This window comes from Colobus angolensis, unplaced genomic scaffold, assembly GCF_000951035.1.
Source record: "Colobus angolensis palliatus isolate OR3802 unplaced genomic scaffold, Cang.pa_1.0 Scaffold16, whole genome shotgun sequence".
Classification (NCBI taxonomy): domain Eukaryota; kingdom Metazoa; phylum Chordata; class Mammalia; order Primates; family Cercopithecidae; genus Colobus; species Colobus angolensis.
The window spans coordinates 6164453-6190737 of NW_012114710.1; the positions used below are offsets into that span (position 1 = coordinate 6164453).

The following is a 26285-nucleotide window of genomic DNA, read 5'->3' on the forward strand; positions in this document are numbered from 1 at the left end:
GGGGTCCCGAAGGCCGTTCACAAGGGCGCGCCTTGTCCAGGGCTAGGCTATCAGCAGCGCCTCACTCGCGGCCTCCTGACCTCGACAACCGGTTCCCGGTGGCGCAGCCCCAACCCCACGCGCCTAGCGCGCCCGGGGAAGCGCGCGCCACCTTTTTAACGGTTCTACCCTCGCGGGCGTGCGGCGCCTCTCGAGGCTCAGCGCCCGAGGCCACGCCCCGCGCCCTCCCTGAGCCCGCCTCGTGCCCCTCGGAGCCGCCTCCCGCCCCGCCCCCAGCCGCCGCCACCGCGGTCAGCCAGCCGACCAGCGGCAGGAGCCGTTCCCCGACGGGCAGCGGGGCGCTCGGCCTCCGCGTCTGGGCTGAGCGCGGCGACGCTGCTGTCCCGAAATCCTCGTGGATCTTGAGTCGGTAAGTGGCTGGGGAGGATGAGCGACACTGGGGGACGGAAGTCGGGCCCCGCGGTGTGGAGGAGGCGGGTGGGCGCCGTCTCCCAGGCCCGACCCCTGGGAAAGTTGAGGCGAGGGAGAGAAGCTCTGAGGTGGGTCGGGAAATCTCTGAGGGCCCCTTCAGTCTCCTGTGGACCCTGAAGTGGGAGTGGGATGGGAGCGAGCGCGTCGGATGAGGGGAAGGAAAGTGTAGGGGGCCGGGGGAGCCCGATAGAGGGGCAAGTGGCCGAGACCAAAGCCATCGCCAAAAAAGGAACTAAGTACACAGCTCCCCTTGGCTCTGCCCCAGCACCTGCTGCCAGGCGGTGGGAGGCTTTCAAGACGATTTGCCCCCCTACACCCGGTGGCACAAGGTTTACATTGCTGGTGTTTTAGTCAAAGCTACAGAAGGAACAGTTACATGACTAAAGTAATCACAGACACCTTTAGCCCATCTAAATGTTAAATTGTGTTTGTTTTGAGAAATCCCTCAAATAGACCAAACAAACAAATTAGTTATAAACGGAAGGCATGAAATGGAAAATATGTTGGAACTCTCCTAACTTTTAGGTTTCTGATATTTTCATTTTAATTTTTCCTTAATAGTGCAACTAGGTATGTGGAACGTGAAATGTCTTTTACCATTTGAGTCATAGGTGGTTTATTTCTTACTCCCTGATATTTCCTGTATGTTTCTCTTTATCATTTTGTCAGTGTGAGCAGTTTACTTACAAGCAGCATTTGGTTTCAAGGAATCCTAACTTTGTAATGTTTTGAAGTTGGAAATTTAGATGAAATTTTATCTGGTTATCATATGGGAAATACAAGGTAAATGCAAATATGGTCTTTTCATTTCATCATTTCACTTCGTATGATCTTATTTCTCAACGGCAGCAGAAGCATGAGTACTTTTCAAAGAAGACTAGAATTTATATTGGAGTTTAAGTATAGTACTCAGCTTCTAAAACCAGTGCATAGTATGTTTCATATGCTGTGACCTCTGGTTAGTATGGCAGTATACCACGTCTGTAGCATGAGGAAAGGACAGTACTCCCTAATTTATTTAGTATTCTAAGAAAAATGGTAAATTGAGGAAATGGATATTACTAGCATATACCAATTTATTCTGCATGGCCTTATAAATAAATGTTACTTTTCACCTTAATTTTTAAATCTGTACATGCAGTGTCCACATGTAATAAGTGGACAGTCAGTTATCTTTCTTTTATGTAACAAATAGGCAAGTTTTGATATAAAGGTGTGAACTTTGTAGTCAAATCCTAACATCTAGCACTTAGTAGCTGTGTGGACTTGGGCATGTCTCTTATTTTTCTGAGCCTCAGGTTTCTTATCTGTAAAGTGGGACTAATAATAATTTTCTCCCACAGTTCATATATGGCTCAAAATTAAATGATATTATATTTAGTATGTAGTAGGACCTTAAAAATGGATCTTAATCAAAAAATTAGATTAATAAGATTTTGGCCACATTGGTCAGTATATCTGCTTATTATCTCATTGTATTTTGGACAATTCTAGGTTTATTGGTAATATCAGGACTGATAAGGCCTGAAAATTCATACTTAGGTAAATTTTTTAAAACAGAAAAGGAACCTAAGATATAGTTAGTATTGCCAGATGTAGAATAGCAACTGTAAATAACTAATTTACCAATATTCTATTCATACAACTTGACCTTTAAAGATGATTTGTTAAGTGCGTGTGAACTTGAAAAACACTATCAGCAACCATTTCTCAGCATGTATTAATAGAAAGTTTTTTGGAGACATCGGATCAAAATATCCTTTAAAAAACATTTATACCACAAAACTATACATTTACATTTTTAAATTTACATTTTACAACCTTATGATTGGCTACTTGCTACCCAATGTTGAAGGCAGGATTCTGTTTATTTTGTAACTGTGCTTTGAATAGTTGACATCATACATGCCTACTCTAGGTAGTACCAGTAGCTTCAAGGGAAACTTTTTGATCTCTACATTCCATGGATGAAGCAGGCATTAGAGTTTAAGACTGAATTTATTTAGTATAATGACTTTGTAGTGCAGTTAAGTCTATTATTTTTAACTAAACTGAGAATTAGGTTTTGGTTTATGGCGTTCTGCCTTAATTATAATCCTGTGAATCAGTTTTACAATAATAATTACTTTTATAAATACTTAACGTTTTTCATTAATTAACATGATAGTGGAATGTAGTATGCATTGTAATCCCAAACTTGTCCCTTATAATGTCAGTGTTTCCATGCAGGCATAGTTTACTTGAAAAAAAAAAAGTACTAAAAAGAGTACTGAATGACACCATCTTTTCTAATTTCCTTGACTGATGTGGATTTATATACAAGGAGCCATTGCTGTATCTTTCCTACTGTAAATTGAAGGGTAGGTGGCACCAAAAGAGCTTTATTTTTTGTTTCTTTACTTGTGTTGCAACGTCATATAATGGAGTTCTGTAATCCCCAACTCTTGAAAATCCCTAGTTTGAATACTGTGGATTTGCCTTGCTCAGCAATTGGAAAAGATTTAACAACCTACAACTAAATTTCAGCTGAGCAATGAAAAACAACGAAGTGTGTGCCAAAATACTCTATTCTATTGTATTCTGATTCACTAGTTTCATGTGGGGAATAGGATGGAAAGTTACTACATACTAGTATTGGGGTCTTAACTAAAATAAATAGGATAAATATCAAATAAAGCAATGTATATTAGGTTGCTTTTTGGTCCTTATTTTAAATATACTCTTCCACGTAGAAAATATTAGTAACTATTTATTTGAAGTATTTTTTCTACTTGTGCTTATAACTTTTTTAACATCTTGTTATATCCAGTTGTATTGCACAAAAAGTATAGAGAGCATTAGCTTTGTTTAGAAGTTGTTAATTGCCACGTTGAAATACTAGTTAACAGACACATTACAAAGCTGGGTTAGTATTAACTTGAAGTACTTGCTGGGTTATCTCCAAATAGTAACTTTTGGGTGCTTAGTTATTGTTCCTAATTTTGAGAGGTTGTTTATAAGTTTATAATTTTAACATTTGAATTATACATGTCCAAAGATATTTTAAAAATAGGATAAAGCATTTCTGGGAACCTAAAGGGTTACTATCTCTATCTTATACTTGGGGAAATAGGCACTTAGACTTATGATTTGCTTAATATCATATGGTTACAATTATTTCTGGATAAGCAGGTGCAAAATCAAGTGGAGTTTTGTTTTTGACTTTGTCTTGATGGGCATCAAAATTTGGAAATCTTGTCTCCCATACAGGTGTTAGATTTTAGTTGCAATGATGACGTACTTAACATTTATAGAGTTTATTTAATAAATCTATGTTGCAGATACTAGAATACAAAAATAAATAAGGTCTGGTTTTTGTGGCCTCAACTAACTGATAGTCCAATCAAGTAGATATGTAATATATTTACTATGATATGTTTTAGGAAAATTGATAAAATACAGTAGGGACCAGTGGAGGACGAATGTAAGGAAGGAAGAATTATTATTATTGCTATTATTATTTTATTATTAGAGAATTTCATGTAGACTATTTTATTTAACCTTACCTGTTGAGCCAGGGGGATATTTTCCAAGGAAGTGGCAAGAGCTTGATCTTGGTCTTGACAGATAAATAGCTATTTGGAAGAAGAACAGTCGAGATAATGAGGAAACTATAGACAAAACACCTGAATGTCCAAATATATAATGAAACATTAATATTTTGGAAGTAGCATGAAAAGAAATTAAAGACTGATATTGGAATCAGAGGCTCTAATTTAACTCATCAAATTGAAGGCAGTTTTATCAAGTGTGGTCCAAGGGAGTTGGTGATGACTTTAAAGGAATATAGGAGTTAAAGTTATTAATTAGATTTTAGATATGTTGAATTTGAGGCACCTGTGATAATATATAAATTGAAATATTATTAGATAATGAGAAAAATAGAACTTGAGTTTAAAAGAAAAGTGGATTCTGGAAGTATAAATTAGGGCATATTTATCATGTAGATGGGAAGTTGCAGCCATGACATAGATGAGTTTTAGCTAAGAAGACCAAAGCCAAATTTGGAAGAAAGAAGAAGAGGAATCAGCTAAGGAAGTTAGAAGAGGCAATCAAAGAAATAGGAAACAAACCAAAAGAACATAGCCAGGGCAACATAGTGAGACCCCATCTTTAAAAAAAATGTATTAGCCGGTCCTGGTGGTTCATGCCTGTAATCCCAACTATTTGGAAGGCTAAGGCAGGAGGATCTCTTGAGCCCAGGAGCTTTAAGTTGAAGTGAGCTATGATTGTGCCACTGCAGTCCAGCCTGGGTGACAGAGTGAGACTCTGCCTCAAAAGAAAAGAAAAACAAAAAGAAATATAGAGTAAGTAAAGTTAAGGAAAGAAAATGTTTTAAAGAGAGAATGTTTAACTGTAACAAATGCTGTAAAAGGAGTCTGAGTATTGCAATATTAAATGCTTTTTTGTGTTTGTATTTTCCACTTTAACTTGTAAAATAGGCATCTTAAAAAAAGATGTGGTTATTTGTATATATGTAAAGCATCTTGATTATTTCGTCCAAAAGATAAAAATGTATTTTTTCATCTTCTAGTATGGAACCTCAAGGTCTTTGTGACAATGGAAACCAAAAAATTAATTGGTAAACCGCTTCAACCAGCAAGACCTGTTCGTCATCTGACTTCTCCCCCAGGTGAGTAATAGATTATACAGTTCCTTAAATATTAATGTATTAATGACTAATTAGTATTTGAAAAGCTAAATAATATATAAAGCAATTGTTTCAGGTGGATATTTAAAGAAATAATGAAAACTAAGAGTTTATAAGTATTACTGAAGGAAAAAGATTCTTAATTACCTACCAATCTGTAGTCTACCAGACCAACAAAGGTAGGAAGAATAACCCTTGACTGAAAGTAACTTTTTGTGTGTGTGGTTTTTTTCATGTCTCATTTTTGTAGGCTTCTGGCTTCTGGTCAGAGTGATACACCCAGTAAAAATTGTGCCTTGTGATTATGATCACTGCAGGGCAATCATGCTGGAGAGACAGTTTAACCTTTTAAAAGAATAACGACATACTCAAATGCCAAAAAAAAAGCATAAATCTTAAAGGTTCTGTAGTAGTTGTGTCATACTTTTACTCTGATAGAGGTTATGGCTGTGTTTGAACTGGAACAGATCTAATTTCAAAAAATCTATTTTAAACATTCTAAAATGTTTTTCTTTTACCTATGAAGATATTCTTTTGGACAAACTCCTGAAATACCTAGTATTTAACTTCTAAATTGGAGTATTAGTGTTTTAATTGTATTCATTACTTATTGCTAGAATGGCTTCTGTGTCTACTTTAGATGATACACATACAACTTTTTAAACTTTTTCTTAGTCTATGTATTCAGCTGAATTAACTTACTACTTAGAAATGGGAAAATACAGATATTTTATTGAGTTTACAGATGAAGCAAAAAAGGTAGAAGAGGCTCCAGTTTCGATCCTGTGTTCATTTTCCCATCATTGGATCCTTCAAGGAAGATAATCTCCACTTTGGTCTTGTTTGCTCTCAATATGCCTGTGACTTATGTCAGATAAGTGAAATTAATGGATCTTCTGGGACCATAGCTGAGTAATGCTGATTCTGTATACTTCTGATGCAGTGGAAGTGGTTGTGTAGGGTCAAGTCTCAAATTTTATCCTAAAGGAAAGAATGTAAAACCATTGCAACAGCTCTTTTCTGTGACCAGACTTTTTCCAGCAACTCCCACCCCACTTCATCTCTGAAGATCCAATTTTTCACTGATTTCTCTCCAACATTGTTACATGGAGAATGAGAATGAGAGGGGATACAAGGTGGGCAGGTAGCCGCGGTATCTTATTTGGTTGTACCTTCTTAAGATCCAGACAAGAGAGTAGGGGATTATTAGGCAGAAAAGTCTAGTAAATCAGAAAATAATTTTGGTGTTTCTTAACATACTTACATACTCCCTGGCCATCTCAGATCCCTAAAGGAATCATTTACTTTTTCTTTTAGATTCAGATTTAATTACTTCATGTTGTGAAACCTATGTGATACCCCAAACCCACTCCACTTGGCATAGTACTTTCTCTAAATCTCTCAATAAGCTTACTGCTTATCAAATTGTATTATAGTCATTATATATGAGCTTGTCTTTTAGAATAGACTGTGAACTCTTATCTCTGAACTCTTTTTATGTTTGTATGCCCATCCTTTTAACGCAACATTGAAATAATAGATATATAAAATCGTTTTCTTCCTCTCCTAACAGGAGCAGTGTTCCCTTTCAACTTTCAAAATGAATATCCATGCAACACTCACTGCATACAAAGTGGAGTTAGCAGAGTAAGTTTTTGAAATTATAACAATATTATAGGTTTGATTATTATAAATTTGAAATATTATAGGTTGGAAAGTAACATGTGTTAGATGGTTATTGTGTGCCAGACACTATGCTTTATATACTTTTTAAAAATTTATGTACATATGTTAAAGAGAATGTAACACCCATTTATCTGTCACCCAGCATTTTTAAGTCTAAACATTTTGCTATATTTGCTTTAAAAAAGTTTAAAGAAAAAAACTTAACATATAGTTACAAACCCTATATATATGCTTCTACCATCCTATTTCCTTCCTATCCTGCCCATAGATAACTATCCTCAGTTTTTTTTTCCATGAATATATTTGTACTTTTGCTATGATAAATAGAATTGTTTTATTTGTTTTACGTAAATAGGATTTTGTCATCTTTGCTTTAACATTTTATTACAAATTTTAATTTTTTGACTAAGTAAATTAGTCACAAAGTTTAAAATTCAAAATATACAAAATGACATTTATTGAAAAGTTTCCCTCCAATCTCTGTCCCAGTCTCCTATTTCCTCTGATCAGAAGTAAGCATTGCACCAGTTTCTTATCCAGATGCATTGTATCAGTTTCTTACCTAGATACTAATTCTTTCTCTCTCTGTCTTTTTTGTTTTGTTTTGTTTTGTTTTTGAGACAGAGTTTCTCTCTTGTTGCCCAGGCTGGAGTGCAATGACACAATCTCGACTCACTGCAACCTCCGCCTCCAGGGTTCAAGCGATTCTCCTGCCTCAGCCTCCTGAGTAGCTGGGATTATAGGCACCCGCCACGACACCCAGCTAATTTTTTTTTTTTTTTTTTTTGTATTTTTAGTACAGGTGGAGTTTCACCATATTGGCCAGACTGGTCTTGAACTTCCAGCCTCAGGTGATCTGCCTGCCTTGGCCCCCCAAAGTGTTGGGATTACAGGCTTGAGGCACTGTGCCCGGCCTCTCGTTACTATTTCTTATCCACAAATAGACTATGCATGTACAATCATAAGTATATTTGTATATGGAATACTAGGCAACTTTACAATGAATAAAGCAGTTAAATATGAACTGATATAGAATAATCTTTTAATATATGGGACTATACCACATTTTTTTCCATTTTCTGTTGATGGGCACTTGTTTCTATATTATAATAAATGCTATTGTGACTGCCATCTATATATTTCATTTTTATATGTTTGAGAAGTTTTCTGTGGCATAAAATTAGAGTAGAATTACTAAGTATTATTAATTTCAACTTTTAGATGCTGCCAAATTACTCTTCAAAGCAATTTGTATGAAAAGGTGCTCTGATTTTTCTATGTCCTCACCTTACTATTGTCATACTTGAACATTGGGTGAGACAGTAGATGATAAATTACATATTTTGGTTGGTTTTAGTTTTTAATTCTCTATTACTTGTGAAATAGAGCATCTTTTCATATGTTTAGTTTGACCATTTGGATTTCTTCTTGTGTGAATTGCCAAGTCATATTATTTTCCCATTTTTCCTGGATTTTTTTCTTTTTGATTTATATGCCTTTAAAATATGTTCTGGATTCTAATTATTTTTCTTATTTGAGGAATATGGTCTGTTAGTCATTTTTTGTGTGGCATTTTTTGTTTAAAAGTTTTAAATATTAATGTAATGATATTATCAATGTTTTTCTTTAGGATTTCACTTTTAAGAAGTCTTCCCATTTCCAAAATTAAAATATATTTTCCTATATATTCTTCCAAAAGCTTTGAAGTTTTGCTTTCATATTTAGGTGTGTAGTCTACCTAAAGGTGATTTTTTGGATGGTGTAAGATAGAAATCTAGTTTTTCTCCTATAAGCAACTGATTGTAAAGCATAATTTATTGAATAATTCATCCTATAAATCAGTGGAATCTTAACTATATAATAATTTTTCATATACACATATCTTTTCTGGGCTCTTTGTTCTAGTGATCATATTTTATCTCTGTATAATCAATATCATGATCTCTTAATTATTCTGGCTTTATTATGTTTTCTATAAGTCATAGAAATGTTTTATTTGTTCTAGCAGCTAACATTTCCCTAATTAAATGTAACAGTAATATTCATTACTTTTTGGAACCATTGACCTTCTTTTACTTTATATGTAAAAAATTAATATGTTAACATTGCAGTTTTATAGAGAAAAATCAAATTGTGCAGTTAAATTACTTCTAAATGTACAATTGTGTCTGCTGCTTCAATTATAATGCAAACGCTAGTAGAATCTGTGTCAGAGATACTTGATATATTTTCAAATCACCGTTATTGAGGTATAGTTTAACATATAGTAAAGTGAACTCATTTGTTCAATGAGTTTTGAGAAATATTTATTCCATGTAATGAACCCCACCATGAAAATCTTCCATCTTCCTTCAAAATGTCCTTATATCCCCTTGCAATAATTTACCACTTACGCTTAACACTAACCCCTTGCCCTCCTTCCTGCCCCATACATCCACTGATCTGCTTCTTTTAATGATAGATAAGTTAGTTTTTGCTGTTCTACAGTTTCATATAAATGAAAAATATAATGTGTATTCCTTGGTGCTGGGGTTTTTTTGCTCAGCATAATGTTTATGAGATCCTTTCATGTTGTATATATCAGTAGTTTTTTTTAAATGTGGAATAGTATCCTACTGTAAATATACAACAATTTGTTTATTAATCAGTTGATGAACATTGGATTGTATCTAGTTTTTAGATATTATGAGTAATGCTGCTATAGACTATCATGTACAAATCTTTGTGTGGAAATACACATACTATCCTGGAGTGGAATTGATAGATCATATAGTAAGTTTGTTTAGCTTTATAAGATATCATAAAATGTTTTCTAAAGTGGTTGTGCCATTTTACCTTCTCATCAGTAATATGAGGGAGCTCCAGATGCTTCACAGCCTTGCCAACATTAGTATGGTTGATCTTTTTATTTTTAGCCATTTTAGTGTGTGAGTAGTGGTATCTCATTGTATTTAACATTTTCTTAATGTTTAGTGAGATTGAGCATCTTATCATGAACTTCTCTGACATCTGTGTTTTTCTTTTCCTGTTTCTTTCTTTAAATTTTTATTTTTTGTTGGAGTGCCTGTTCATGTCCTTTTGCTTATTTCTGTTATTTGAGTTGTCTTTTTATTATTGAACTGCAAAAGTTCCTTGAAAAACCGGTATATCACACATGCATTAATTTATTTCAAAACTCTATTACGTTCTGTTGATTTATATCTACCTTTATGTTAATATTACACTTTATAGTCTACTGTAGCTTTATGATAAGTCTTGAAACCAGGTTATGAAAGGTCACTAACTTTGTTTCTGAAATTTATCTTTACAATTCCAGGTCTTTTGTATTTGCATATAAATTTTAAGTGAGCTTGTCATTTTCTACAAAAGAGTCTGTTGGCATTTTGATTGAATTTATAGATTAATATGGGAAGAATTGACATCTTATGATCTGCTAACTTGACGTATCCCTTGATTCTTTGTATTTTCCAGCATAGAGCTTTTGCACATCATTTATACAATTTGTAAGTGTTTCAGATATTTCAATAGTATTTGTAAATGGTATTTTTTTGTAAATTTTAAATTTTACTGGTTGGTTGCTAGGTTTTAGAAATATAATTGATTTTGTATAGTGATTTTGTTAAACTCAGTTATTAGATCTAGTAACTTTTTATGGAGACCACCCTTCCGTTCTTGTGCTTATTATAATGATAATTTTACTTTTGTTTGGACTGTAAACATACAATCATTACTAATGTTTTTTTCTTTCTGTGTTATCTTTTAACTTTAAAAACTGAAAGAATTTTATTTTACTTTCATTTATTGACTTTCCAGAACTTTTTATTTCTTTGTGTAAATCCATGGCTCTGTCTGGTATTATCTTCCTTTATGAACAACTTTCTTTAACCCGTTTTTCATTATTTCTTCATAACAAAGTATTTGAAAATTTTGGCTTAAAACAACAGCGTATTGTTTTCTTTCATGGTCTCCTGGGATGACTGAACTCAGCTGGCCATATCTCACTTTAGTATAGTCATGTAGTTGAAGTCAGATAGCATCTAGGACAGTTAAAGGCTTGACTGGACTGGATGATGAAAATGACTCACTCACATGGCAGTCAGTTAATACTGGCCATTGGCTTGGAGCTCAGCTGGTACTATGAACTGGAATGAGCACCTACAAATGGCCTTTCCAAGTGGCTTGGGCTTCTTATAACACTACATGTGGGTTCCAAGACTAATGTTCAAAGGGACAGGAGATAGAAGTTGCCAGCCTCTTAATATCTGGGATTGGAAGCTAGCACTCTGTCACTTCTGAAATGTATATTGGTAGGAGCAGTCATAGATCTTGCCAAGATTTAAGTGAAGGAGATACAGAATTTACCTCTTGATGAGAAGAGTATCAAGAATTTGTGGCTAACTTTGATCTGTTTCAGAGTCATTTGGATTTCCTCTCCTCTGTGTTACCGTTTCTTGTCCTTTGCCCATTCTCTTCTATAGGCTTTTTTATTTTTTTTTAATTGTTTCCTGGGAGCTCTTTTAGGTGAAACTATTTAAAATACGAATTGTAATTTTTTTTCCTGTTTACCTTTTGTCTTTTGATGTTGCCTAGAAATATCGCACTTTAACTTTTCATTCCAGGAATGGAGAGTGATACGCATTTGTCTCTTCTTATTCTCTTTCCTGATCTCAGTGGTATATATTTGTTTAAGATGAGTGACAGAGGCTGGGAACATTCTTGCTGTAGAATATAAAAGGGTCAGGTAGGGTGCTCACACTTGTAGTCCTAGCACTTTGGGAGGCTGAGGTGGAAGGATCACTTGAGCCCAGGAGTTTGAGACCAGCCTGGGCAATGTAGCAAGATCTTGTCTCTACAAAAACTTTTGAAAAGTAGCTGGGTATGGTGGTGTATGCCTGTAGTCCTAGCTCCTCAGGAGGCTGAGTTGGGAGGATGACTTGAGCTCAGGAGTTCAAGGTTACAGTGACCTATGATCGTGGCACTGTACTCCAGCCTGGGTGACAGAGTGAGACACTGTCTCAAAAAAATACAAAAAGTCTAAATAGAACTTCTGAGCATGCATATTGGGGAATTGTACCATTACAAAGAGCACTTGATTTGAATAAAATTGTAAAAAACTTGATGCTTATCCTGCTTTACTCCTCTGTTTAACCTTTTCCATTTCCTGAACTAGCCATATTTTCCTATGCTCTTCAGTACAGCGCTATTCTTTTATTCCACAAACATTAATTTTTCATTAGTTTGCCAGTCTAACTCCTACTGATCCTTCAAGAGTCAGTATAAGCATCATCTCCTATGTGAAGCCTTTCCTGGCATTTCTAAGCCAAGTTTGATACCCTGACTCAGTCCTTTTATTGTACTTTCTGCATATCTTTATTACAGAGCTTCTCAGATTTTATTATGATTTGCTCTTTTATTTTTCTGCCTTTTAGTTTGTGAGTCTCTGAGAACAGATACTGGAATGTCATGTTCATCTTTGTATTTCCTGACACAAAGCACAGTGCTTGTCATGTCATAGGCACTCTGTGTTTGTTAAATGGATGAGTTTAACAGGTCCACTACTACCCATTTGGCAACTTTGCAAGAATTAGAAGAGGAATGAAAAATTATAGAAAATACACATTTTTTTTGAGTAAGATACTTTGCTGCTATCTGCTAGAAAATATACAACATTTATGTGGTGAATGATAACCCTTTAGATGCATACCCTTCACAAATTTACATAGTAGCCTTGAGTTTCAAAACCTAGCTCAGCTGTTTCTTATCTGTGTACTTTTGGCTTGGTCACCAAACTTTTCTGGTCTGATTTTCCTTACCTATAACATAGTGATCATAACACTTGCTTTATTCCTTATAGGATTATAATTAAATGAGATAACATATAGATAATCACTGTATAAAACTTTTTGTAGGTGTACTTTTTACATGCTATTATTTGAAATAATCAGTATTTTAAGTTTTTAATATGTACCGACATGACAAAGTACAATTTTACCTTCAAGTCTGATTTTAGATCTTGCATTTAAGTAGATGTTACACACTTAGTGAAATGTGCATCTGCTAAAATTTCCAGAGGTAAGAAATAGTCTTTTTTTTTAATTTTTAGAATACCATTTTATAGTTAATTAAATACAACAGTCTAGAAGAACTTTGGAGAACCCAAATCTTAGGCATTTTCCATTTTTTCTATCTCTACTTAAAAAGCTCTACTAAAACTTGATTTTTTTTTCTGATGACATTCTTGTTTCAATAGTGTGGAATTATCTCCATAGACTTTATTGTGTCAGCATTAGATAATTAGTCCTACTGCCTTTAAGTGGGGTACTTAGCATTCACAGAAATTTAAGGAATGGCTTACAACTTGTCAATACAATGATTGATGGAGCACAGATATTTATTTTTAAGGATAGATGTCTCCAAAGAAACCTACTTTCATGATTTACCTTAATTCAGGGATGGTTTGCAAACTGATTTTTGTCAGCACAAGAGGAGATAATCTCTCAGGGGTAGATAGTATTAAACAAGTTTGTAAAACTGATTGATACAATCAGAACACCAATTATTTTATAACGAGAAATCTTGATGTATTGTGTTCTGAGTTCCTCTTATTGGTACAACTGGTATATTGTTTACTTCTAGGGAGATTTATGGAAAGCTAAATTGAATATGAGTATGTCCTCGTGAGTATGGGATCAGAAGAAAAGGATTAGGTAAAAATGAATTTTTAAAATATCATCAGATTAGCTTAGCCAATCTTATAACAAAGATGGTCTTGCAAGTGAGACTGGAAAAACTCTGCACTAAGGCGTCTCTCTTCAAGACATAGAGCTCTGCCAATGTTTTTGATTTTCTTTGTCTCATTGGATACATCAGTTTTTCTTATTTCTCTTATTTCCAAGGCATTAGGTGAAACAGTCCATAGGCTTATAAAGTGACATCAGTCTCTACTTCAGAGATTAAAAAAGTAAATAGTATTATTGCAGAATTTTTGTGAATAAAAATGTGTTGTTTTCATCAATTAATTTTTTTTTCCGAATGGCATTTTTGTCAAGAAAAAAATACTTTTAATGACTATGGAATTATTTATCTTTAGGACAATAAAATTCATCTTTAGTTTTATATTCCTTTTCAATAATAATTATAATAATGCCAAAAAACTGTAGATATATGTGAATATATTTTGAAAGATGTTTTTGTTGCTCATTTTAAATAAGCAGACTTATAATGATTGCTTATTAGCTCCTACTAAATGCATATATTATTAGGAAAATATTTTTGGGTAGTTAAACTAATTATATAAAATTTTAAAACGTGAGTTAAAAAGTTTATTTTCTTCATGTTTAACAGTGTAAGACGAATGGAATGCAAGCCTTTTCTCAAGGTCTTAATGAACAACAGCAACATCAGTCTCCAGTTAAAAAAGGTAAAATTTTATCATAATTCCCAATTTTATCATTGAATGCCTTAGCATTCATATAAAGTTAATATTACTGTATCATTTAGATGCAAACCTATATTATATGAAATTTTATTATATATTTTTAGATTGATTTCTATCTATACATATGAGTCAGGCTACCAGTTTGACTGCTTTCAAGGAGAGACCAGAATACAATGGCTTAAACAAGATAGGAGTTTATTACTAGATTTTCTGTATCATGTAAAATTCTGAACTGTTGTAATGAATTTGCCCTGTGAAGTTTCTATTTTCCCACTGTTCTCTTATCTTATTGCTATGCCATCAACACATGGCTTCCATCTCATGGTCCCAAGATAACTGCCTCTGTTCCTGCCATGATGTTCCTGTGTAGCCATTAGGAAGGAGGAAAGGGGGAAGGAAGTTTGCCTTAAGATTATGACCCAGAAGTTGCACATAGTACTTCCACTTACATCACATTGCCAGAACTTGGTCATACTGTGCCTACTGGCAGGATAGACTGGGAAACATAGTCTTTAGCAATACAGTTAATTCTATTACTGAAACAAAAAGAAAGAACTGCTCTAGGGGAGAACCAATAGTCTCTCCCACACTACATATTTTAAAAATAAAATAAAATGATTTAATTTAGTTTCCAAATTTTTGTCAATTAATGTATGTAGTTTAAAAGTTTGAAGTATGAAGAGCCCATTATTTTTTTCTTCTACTATTTATCCGCATATTTCTAAATACAATTATTTACAAATTTCTCAATTTTTGAAAACTTTATATTGATGTTTTATCTTGGTAAATGAGAACTTAAGTCTCTCACATCAGTTCCTTTCAGTTCTTCACCCTTTCATCTCCCCATCACATAATTATTTCACAAGTTTCAATTAAAATGTTACTCACTCTTTATACTACTGTGGCTGTGTAAAATATAACTGCTTAGCCAAGAGGTCCATATCTCCCTTTTTATGCAATTTATCATTTTTTCTAAAGTGAATGTTTGCCTTATTTTTCTATGTTATCTATTGTTAACTCTTTTCCTAAAATGCTCCAACAACTCTGCCACACTTGTGTATACTATTTATGCTCAAGTATATCAGTTCTTTTTTTCCTTAAGATGGGACATTCCTTTCAGAATACTCCATAATCCTATTCCAATATGGACTAGTTGTTCTTTAGTACTGCTGTACAGCTATTTTTCTGGAGTGGACCTTTGCTATTATCTTGGGATATCCCTTTATAATCCTTTGGTTTCTTTTTTAAAAAATTGAAGTGGAGTTCACCCAGTCACCATTTTAACCATTTTAAAATATACAATTAAATGGCTTTTAGTACATTCACAATGTTGTACAACACTACCAATTCCAGGACATTTTTATCACCCTAGAGAGAAACCTCATACTCATTAAGCTGTTACTACTTTCTCTTCTCTACTTAGGCCGTGTGGTAGACACTAATCTATTTCTGTCTCTTTGGATTTAGCTATCTGGCCATATCATATAAATGGAATCATACAATATGTCACTTTCTTCGATTTATTTTTTAAATTGATATATAATAGCTGTACATATTTTATATCAATTAAAATAATTGAGGGTACATGTGATATTTTGATTACTATGTACAATGTGTAATGATCAAATAAGGGTGATTGAGATATCCATCACATTTGCCTTTCTCTTGTGAACAATATGTGACCTTTTGTGTCTGGCTTCTATCACTTTCCATAAGGTTTTCAAGGTTCATCATGTTTTAGCACTATTAATACTTTATTTTTTATGACTAAATAATATTCCATTGTATGGATTATGCCACATTTTGTTTATCCATTTCTCAACTGATACACGTTTGAGTTGTTTTCACTCTTTGGCTATTGTGAATAATATTGCTGTGGACATTTGCATACAAGTTTTTGTCTCAACACTTGTTTTCATTTCTCTCAGGCGTATACCTAGGAGCCGACTTGCTGGATCATTGGTAGTTCTATGTTTAACATTTTAAGGAACTGCCAAATTGTTTTTCACAGCAATTCTACCATTTTACATTCTTAGTTGCAAGGTACTAGGGTTTCCAATCTCTCAATATTCTTGGTATTATTATATATTTTTATTATAAGCAATCCTAGTGGGTGACAAGTGGTATCTCATTATGGTTTTGATTTGCATTTTCTTATGACTATGATACTGTTTTTTCATGTGCTTGTTGGCTATTTCTATTTCTTTTTTGGATACATGCTTTATTCAAGTTGTTTAACAGTATTTTAACTGGGTTGTTTGTTATTGAGTTGCTTTGTTATTGAGTTGCAAGACTTCGGGATATTAGACTCTTATCTATTATCTGTTATTCTCCTTCCTGCTACCGTTCTCTTTCCACTGTCTGCATATATATATATATAGTCTTTTCATTCTCTACTGGAGCTTGTGTTGTTCTCTTGATAGTGTGTTTTAATGCACAAATTTTTTTAGCTTTGATGAATTTTAACTGTTTTTCCTTTTGTTGCTCATGTTTTTGGTGTCAGATCTCAGAAATCATTGCCAAATCTAAGGCCATTAAGATTTACCCCTGTTTCATTCTAAGAGTTTTATAGTTTTAGCTCTTGCATTTAGGTCTTTGATCTATTTTGAGTTAATTTTTATATATGATGGGAAATAAAAGTCCAGCTTCATTGTTTGTCATGTGTGTATCCACTTGTCCCATCATAATTTGTAAAACAGGCTATTCTTTTTTCATTGAATGGTCTTCGCACCTTCATTGAAAATCAGTTGACCATAGGTATATGTGTTTAAGGTGTTTATTCCTGGACTCTTAATTCTGTTCTCCTGTTTTATATGCCTGTCCTTACGTCAGTATCACACTTTTTTTGATTACTATAGCTTTGTAGTAACTATTAAAATTGGGAAGTGTTAAGTCTTCCAACTTTGTTCTTTTTCCAAATCGTTTTGGCTATTTAGGAGTCTTTGCAGTTCCATTTGATATTTTAAGATCAGTGTTTCCATGTCAGCAAAAGAGGCCATTAGAAATTTGATAGGGATAGCATTGAATCTATAGATCACTTCGAGAGGAATATTGCCAACTTAACAATATTGAATCTCATAATCCATAAACATAAGAAATCTTCCTATTTAGGTATTCTTTAAGTTATTTTAGCAATATTTTACAGTTTTCAGCATACAAGTCATGTACCTCCTTGGTTAAATTTATTCCTAAGTACTGTATTCTTTTTGATGTTATTATAAATGGAATCTTTTTATTATTCATTGATCATATATAAAATAAATTTATTTTATGGGGAACATTACTATGAATTTATGAAAATGAAAAATATTATGAGACTATTATGAACAGTTAGTTGTATGCCAAAACCTAGATAACCTAGATAAAATACAAGTTATTAGGAACACAGAATTTACCAAAACTAACTCAAGAAGAAATAGAAAATCTGAGCAAACCTGTAGCAAGTAAGAAGATTGTATCAGTAATTAAAAACCTCCCAACAAAGAAAAGTTCGGGACTAGCTGGCTTCTCACCAGTAAATTCTACTAAACATTTAAAGAACAGTTAACACTAATCCTCAAACTATTCCCAAAAATTATGAAGAGGGGTAACACTTCCAGTGAGGCCAGTATTATTCTGATACCCAAAGCCAAAGACATCAGAAGAAAACTATAGCCAATATCCCTTCAAATATAGACACAAAAATCCTCAATAAAATACTAACAACTTTTTACTATGTTTATAGTAAAAAGATTATATACCATGTCCAAGTGGGATTAATCTCAATAATGCAAGGGTGAGTCAACATATCAAAATCAGTAATACCATGTCCAAGTGGAATCAATCTCAATAATGCAAGGGTGAGTCAACGTATCAAAATCAGTAATAATACACCACATTAACAGGATTCAGGGGAAAGCACATGATCATCTCAATTGAAGAAAAAGCATTTGACAAAACACACTATCAAGAACCAGATAAGGGCGTCCGCTTTCACTGTTTTTATTCAATGTTATGTTGAAAGTTCTAGCCATAGCAATTAGGCAAGAAAAAGAAATAAATGGTATTTAAATTGGGAAAGATGAAGTAAAAGCATCTCTATTCACAGAGAACACAGTCCTACACAGATGATCACCAATTAGGATGGTTTGACCTATAATTTTTTGATTTTATGATAGTTCAAAAACAATATCTGTTCAGTAGAAACTGTACTTTTCTCATGATGCTGGGCAGCATCAGCAAGGTGCCACTCCTAGTTAGCCACGCATTTTCATCTTTTGCTGTTTTTAACTTAAAATAGGTTTATTAGGATATAACTCCATTGTAAGTTGAGAAGCATCTGTATATATAGAAGATCCTAGGGAATTCACATAAACTACTAGAGCTAATAAAAATAAATTAAAGTTGCAGGATACAAGACCACTGTTGTTTATGATTTTAGTAATTTGAGTCATTTTTTTCCTAATCAGTCTTGGTAAAGGTTTGTTAGTTTTTGTCTTTTCAAATAGCCAACTTTTGGTTTTGCTGATTTTCTCTGTTGTTTTTATATTCCCTATTTCATTTATCTTCACTCTGATCTTTATTATTTAGTTCATTTTTTCTAGTATTTGATTTAGTTTGCTCTTTTCTCCCAGTTCCTTAATGTGTAATGTTAGATATTGAGTTATTTCTTCTTTTTTAATAAGACATTTATAGCTGTAAACTATGCTCTGAACACTGTTTTTGCTGCATCTCATAAATTTTGATATGTTGTGACTTTGTTTTCATTTGTCACATATTTTCTAAGTCCCCTGTTGTTTATTCTTTGATGCATTGGTTGTATAAGAGTGTATTTTAATTTACACATAGTGGTGAATTTTCCAGTTTACTTCTGGTTTTGATTTCTAGTTTTATTTCAGTGTCATCATAGGGCATACTTTGTCTGATTTGAATCTTTTTAAATTTATTGAGACTGTTTTGTGGCCTAACGTATGAGTTCATCCCAGAGAATGTTCCATGTGTGTGAAACATACGTGCTCTGGTTCCATGTGTGCTTCAGAAGAATGTATATTCTGCTGTTGTTGGGTAAAGTGTTGTATATATGTAATTAGGTTAGTTGGGTTGTAGTGTTCACATTCTGTTTCCTTGTTGATCTTCTGTTAAGTTTTCCTATCCAATATTGAGCATGGAATATTGTAGTCTCCAGTTATTAATGTTAAAATGTCCATTTCTGTGCTTAATTCTGTGTTTTTCTTTCTGTTGTTTGGTATATATGCGCTTATAATTGTTATATCTTCTTGATTAATTGATGCTTTTATCATTGTATAAATGTCCATTGTCTCTTATAACAATTTTTGTCTTAATGTCTATTTTTGTCTAATATTAGTATACTCACTTCAGCTGTCTTTTGGTTACTGCTTGAATTGAGTATCTTTTACAGTCTTTCAGTTTCAACTTATTTTTGTCATTGGATCCAAAATGAGTCTCTTGTAGACAGAATATAATGAGATGATTTCTAAAAATTCATTCTACCAATCTCTGCCTTGTATAATAATTGAAAAATTTAGTGCATTTACATTTAATGTAATTAACTGATTTAAAAGGACTTAATCCTCCCATTTTGCTATTTGTCTTCTGTATGTCTTTTTTTGTTACTTGATTCCTCCATAACTGTTTTTTGTGTTTAATAGATATTTTCTAGTGTACTATTTTTATTTCCTTTTATTTTACTATATTTTTTATGTTCCTAATTGCTGTGTTGGGTATTAATTTAATATATAACAAACTAGTTTGAATTAATATCAACTTACTTCCAATGTTATATGAAACATTGCTCCTATATATATCTCTAAAGTCACCTTTATGTTGTTATTGTCATAAATTACATCTTTATACACATTCTGTCATCTGTTGACCTAGATTTATAATTATGCATTTTTATGCACTTGTCTTTTAAATCATATAGGAGAAAAGGATGAATTTCATACTGAAAATTTATTGATGCTTTTATATTTGCCTGTGTAGTTACATTTACTGGTGTTCTTTATTTCCTCATGTGGATTTTAGTCGCATACTATCTTTTAAGTCTGAAAGATTCTCTTTAGCATTTCTTGTAAGACAAGTTTACAAGCAGTAAACTCTGTCAGTATTTTGTTATCTGTGAATGTCTCCATTTCTGCTTCATTTTTGAAGGAGCTTTTGTCAGGTATAGATTTTTTGATTGACACATTTTTTGATTTCAGCACTTTAAATATGTCATCCCATGACTTCTGACATCCATAGTTTCTGATGAGAAATCAGCTGTTTATCTAATAGAGAATCCCTTGTAAAGTGATGAATTACTACTGTCTTTCTGACCTCAAGATTTTCGTTGACTTTGACAGATTGATTATGATGTATCTATGTGTGAAGAATCTCTTTTAGTATACAGATAGATGCTCCTTAACTTATGGTGGGATTACTTCCCTAAGTTGAAAATATAATAAGTTGGTATGAGAGTCCTTGGCCCAGAGAGTCTTTGGTCAGAGAATCACCAGTGCTTAAAGTCTGAAACCTTGAATTGCTTTCACATCCTCATAAAGTCAAACAATTGTAAGTCAAACCATCATAAGTTGGGGGTTGTCTGCATTCTATTTGTAGTTTGTTGAACTTCTTAGATGTATAGATTCTTTTTTTGTTGTTAAATTTTGGAAATTTTATTCCACGATTTTTTCAAATATCATTTCTTCTCCTTTTTCTCTCTCTCCTCCTGGCACACCCATTATATATTTGTTGGTATGCTTGATGGTAACCCATAAGTGTCTTAGACTCTGTTCATTTTCTTTATTATTTTTTCTTTCTGCTCCTCAGACTGAATAATGTCAATTGAATTACTTTTAAATTTGCTGATTCTTTCTTCTGCCTGCTCAAATCTGCTGTTGAAACCCTCTTGTGAATTTTTCACTTCTGTTATTGTACTTCTCAATAATTTCTATCTGGCTTCTTCTTATAAAGTTCCATCTCTTTATTGATATTCTCTATTTAATGAGACACTCCTCTCATAATTTTTATTAGCTCTTTGAGCATATTTAAAATAGTTTATTGAAAGCCTTTCTCAAGTAAATTCAATGTCTTGGCTTCCTTGGTGAAAATTTCTATTTCTTTTTTTCCAATGAATGAGCCCATACTTTCTTCATTCATTGAGTGCTTTATAATTTTTGTTGTGGTGGTTGAGAACTGGACATTTTGAATGTTATAATGTGGCTGCTCTGGAAATCAGATTTTCTTCCTTCCCTTGGGTTTGTTGTTGCTCTTTGTTGTAGTAGTTGTTGTTAGCTTAGTGACTTTTCCAAACTAATATTGTAAAATCTATATTCTTTGTCATGAATGACCACGGAAGTCTCTATTATGTTATCTTAGTGGTCAGCTAGTGATTTGACATAATTTCCTTCAGTGGCTAGAAGAACCATACCAAACTGAAAAACAGAGAAGCCCCTCTTTCAGCCTTTGCATAAGGCCTCTCTGTATTTTGATGTATTGCCTCAATTCTGCCTTCACTTTCATTTCCTGCTTGGTAGGAATCTGCAAGTCAGCCAGGAGTGAGTGCTTAGGATCTCCTCAAGTTTTTCTGTGAACATGAGCCTAGCTTTAACATGCATGTGGGCTTCTATAAAGAATATTTGGGATTCTTTCAGTGCCCTTCTTTCTCAAAGCATCTCGTTTTTTCAGTTTTTCCTCCCAAGCTTTTGGGTATGCCTAATGTTTGCTCCAATGCTTGTCTCAGGTGGAAGCAACTAATATATTTTCCTATAAATGTTTGGACAAATGGAGTTTGGGCAGCAGCTTTAATGCTAGGAGAATTCTTAGTTAGGTGTGAAGTACAGGCGAGCTTCTCAGAATGGTTCCTCAGGGAACCACCAGAAAGTCAAAACAAATGATCATAATTTTTTGAGAATGAAGTCTATACTACTCCCTCCAGTTCTGGGAACCTGTAAAAGTAATGAGGGCTGTTGTTTTCAAGGCCATGGCCTATCTGGGGGATGGTCCCAGGTAAGTTAAATGCCACAAATTTTTTCCCAAATTTAGCTATTTTTTTTGTTCACTAAGCATTCCCCTAGTTTTTACAGGCTTTGGGTTAGAGTCCAGGGTTCTGAGAAAGTTGATTCTGACAGTTTTTATGAGCTTACTTGTTTTTGTGGAGTGAAAGACTTTTAGAGTTCTCTACTTGGCTGTTTTACCTGACATCACTTACCTCCATTTCTTGAGTTTTATGTTTTCTTCTTTATTGATTTATGTCCTTATTTTGCTCAAGTACATTCTCCAGGAGTTTCATGAGAAAAGGGTATTGGGTTGGTGAATTCTTTGAGTTTGTGTATTTGAAAATATCTTTATTCTGTTCTCACACTTGATTGATGGTTTGGCTACATAGAATGTTCCAGATTAAGGATGAACCTCAAAAATGTTAAATGAAAGAAGCCAGACCCAAAATTTCTGATAAGTTAAATTTTCCTTGATGTATTTCAGAACTGTGTATTAGGAGCAACACATTGATAATTGTTACCTGTTAGTTGATAGGAAGATAGGATAGTAATTCAACCCTTCTTATTCCTAGTCTTTGCATTTTTTATATCCATTTACTTTCAACTTATATGCCTTTATATTTAATATGTGTCTCTTGCAGACAACATATACTAGGGTCTTCTTATTTTTTAAATCCACTCTGTCAATTTGTAGTCTTTAATGTAATGTTTAGGGGGTCAGTAAACTATGGCTTACAGACCAATTCGTGTTTTTATAAATAAAAATGTATTGAAACATAGCCACATCCTTCATCTATATATTATCTGTGGCTGCTTTTGCTTTAACAGTAATACATATTTCTTAAAACAAAACTTAGAGGAAAAAAGGAATCTGTTACACTTACCCACTTATATATCATCTCTTTTGCTCTTTATTTCTCAACAGTAAAGTTTCCATCTAGTATAATTCCCATCAGCCTGTAGAACTTCCTTTAGTATTTCTTGAAGATCACATCTGGTGGTGATGAATTCTTTCAATTTTACTTTCTATGAAAATGTCTTTCCTTCACATGCATTTCTGAGGGGTTTTTTCCCCCCACTGGACATGAAATTCTGGGTTACTGTTCTTTTCTTTTAGAACATTAAACATATTATTCCATTGTCTTCTGGGACAGCATATAATCTGTCTTGGTGATCATTTCTGGTAATCATTTCTGATTTGAAATCTGCAGATATTTGAAACATTGTTCTCCTTGAAGATAAGGGCCCTATCTTGGGTCCTATTCATTATTACCTAGCACAGTTCCTGATACAAGTAAGATGTACAATAAATGTTTCTCGAATTGAATTTATTTTTATTGTGTTAAGTTTTTAGTATTGATTGAGACTTCATAGGCTCATTAAAGTAACATTTTGGCAGGATCTGAATTGCCTAATAGTTTTTACTGTGGTTATTTTATACTTTAGAGAAGATCATTTTACTAGACCTGAATAACCAGATGAAAAAAGCCATGCATTTCCCATTTTCCTAATTATATTTCTTTAATTTTTCCTTGGTTACTTGGTTTTCTTTCTATGTAAAAGGAGAATTGGAGGCAGTAGATGTTTCTCAAAACTTTTTTTCTCCTCCTCTTTTGCATAGACACACTACTCATCATTTTATAAAATAATAGAGGACATCCAGAAAAAAATAAACCAAAAAGTGATCTAGACAGCTCTACATTTCATAACGTTACATTTGATGTTTAATATCTACAGAGAGAATTAAATACAGCAGAGATTTCCTGTTGAAGCTCTCAAGTGTTTCCATCTGCAGAAAAAAACCAGACTTTCTGCCTGATCATCCCATTGTACTGCAAAAACCAGTAAGTAGTTTTCTAAGTTTGTATTGTAATATTATATTAAAAATATTTTTCTTTAACATTTTCATCAGACTCTACCTCTAGATTTTTAACCTTCCTTATTATAAGATACAGGTAATTCAGAAAACTACAGAAATCTAAAGGTATAATAAACCAATTATTATAAAGTAACTCTGTCCAAAAATTAGAATGGAATAGCTATATTTTGTTTAAGAAATGTTTTTAATTGAAAGGTCATGAAAATATTATCCAATAGTCTAAAAGTTTTATTTTTTCAATTAAATTATATTTGCCACCTGGAATTAATTTTACTCTATGATGTGAGGTGGGCATCAAGTTTTACCTTTTTCTACATGGATATCCAGTCATTTTAAAAATATTTATTGAAATGGTACTTCTCTGACATCTTTGTGGCAGTATATGCGTGGTCTGTTAATGGGCTATCCATTCTGTTCAATTAGTCTTTTTATACATTATAACAAATCATCTCATGTATTTTTCTTTAACATGTCTTTGCTGTTCTTAGCCCTTTATATTTCTGTGTTACCTTATCAAATTCCATCTAAATAAATACACATAATGAATACATACATGCATCTCTTAGGATATTCATGGAAAGGACATGGATTTTGTCATCAGACATGGCTTCAAATTGTAGCTCCATTCTGTGTACTGGCAGTTCAAACTCGGACAAGTCACTTAACCTCATTGAACCTTACTTTTGCAGTTGCTGATAAGGATGATAATCTCTGACTGTTAGGATTAATAAAATAATGCATGAGATTACTGAGTATGATACTTTTCTCTCATTTGCTCCTAGTAAATGATTCCCATTCTTTATGGTCTCTACTTACATTTGACTGGTATTTAACTTTCTATTAGAGTTTTCGTAAATACCTTTATATAGGTAAAGGCAGCTAGGACTCTTCTGAAATGAGATTCAGAATATAGGTATACTGAGAGCAGTTCAAATGGGAGATATACACTACTACTTCCTATCTCCATTTTTGGTATTCTAATTCTTTGGAATTCATAGGATTTTTTTCCTCAAATTATACTTTTAAAAAAACATTATGTTGTTCATAGTTTATGTTAATATTTCTTAAACTCCCTAACTTTAGATCTCTAGCCAATTCTTTTCAAAGTTAATTAAAGCATGAATTAAAATTTTGTATAATACTTCTCATACAGGAATATTAAATAAGAAAAAATGTACTTGATATTTCAACTTTTCCACCTGTTCAAAGATCTTTGGGATATGTAATCCATGGTCTGTAAGAATAAATGTAAACTTCAGTGCTATATAAACTATAGTCACTGTTTCATTTGTAGACTTTCCACCTTTAATAACATTTTATTGTGTAAATAAAAGCTTGACATACACTTTTTAAAACAAACTTATACATTAGAATTCATTTTACTTTTGATTTACACATTAATACATTTTTTAAAACTAGGTGCCACAGAAACAGAACAGGTTTGGAATACAATTTAGTATATTTTAAAATGAATTACATATATTTTTAAAACGTGAGCCATTTTGTTATTTGACAGTTCTAGTTACTTTAATAGTTTCTATGGTAACATGCATTTAAATCTGTAAACACCTGGTACATTCACAGTATTTGGTTTGATGAACTAATTAGTAAAAACTGTATTCAATGAATTGATAAATTAAATTTTTCTTTTATATTACAGGAAAACAACCAAAGTTTTAAGTAGCATTTTAAGAACAGATGAATTTGAAGAGAAAGAATTATTCATTTTATAGTTTGGACATCTGCAAATGAGGTGGATCTAGCAACAATAACTGTAATGGACTGTGACAATTCAGTTTATTCTTAATTTTGATGGTTGACTATTTGACTCCTCTAAAAATGAGAAAGAGCTATTTTTAAACTATAAAAAATTTTCTAATCAGTTTCAGCCTTGCAGGAGGTTTCCTGCATAAATTGGGAAGTTACACTGGAAAGTAGGAATTTGGTTAGTGAAGTGGGAAGACTGTATATTTATAATTTGCGTACTACTTGGAATTTTTTGTTTTTCATCACTTGTAATAATGGAATGGAAATGTAAGCTGTAAAGACTCTCAAATATAAAATATTTGCTACAGTGTATATATGGTACATAATTTCTTGTTGCTTTTAAAGTTGCTTTTGTTGTTCTGCTTCCCACTGATTTCA

The 26285-nt window shown here is 33.1% G+C and overlaps 1 protein-coding gene across 1 annotated transcript; it reads left to right on the forward strand.

The window, feature by feature from the left end:
* The first annotated feature begins 264 nt into the window (after window positions 1-264).
* Window positions 265-26219, forward strand: LOC105508234 (chromosome unknown open reading frame, human C8orf88). Its single transcript, XM_011937067.1, has 6 exons — window positions 265-409; window positions 5045-5143; window positions 6735-6808; window positions 14192-14267; window positions 23999-24105; window positions 25801-26219. The coding sequence occupies exons 2-6, from the start codon at window positions 5071-5073 to the stop codon at window positions 25822-25824; spliced, it is 354 nt and encodes a 117-aa protein (XP_011792457.1). The 5' UTR covers window positions 265-409; window positions 5045-5070; the 3' UTR covers window positions 25825-26219.
* Window positions 26220-26285: the final 66 nt, after the last annotated feature.

Bases quoted from the DNA above. Each gene is read 5' to 3' on its own strand.
- LOC105508234 (XM_011937067.1), top strand. From the start codon at position 5,071: ATGGAAACCAAAAAATTAATTGGTAAACCGCTTCAACCAGCAAGACCT. The intron at 6,809-14,191 runs GTAAGTTTTTGA...CATGTTTAACAG, and splicing joins TACAAAGTGGAGTTAGCAGA to TGTAAGACGAATGGAATGCA. The intron at 14,268-23,998 runs GTAAAATTTTAT...TAATATCTACAG, and splicing joins TCAGTCTCCAGTTAAAAAAG to AGAGAATTAAATACAGCAGA.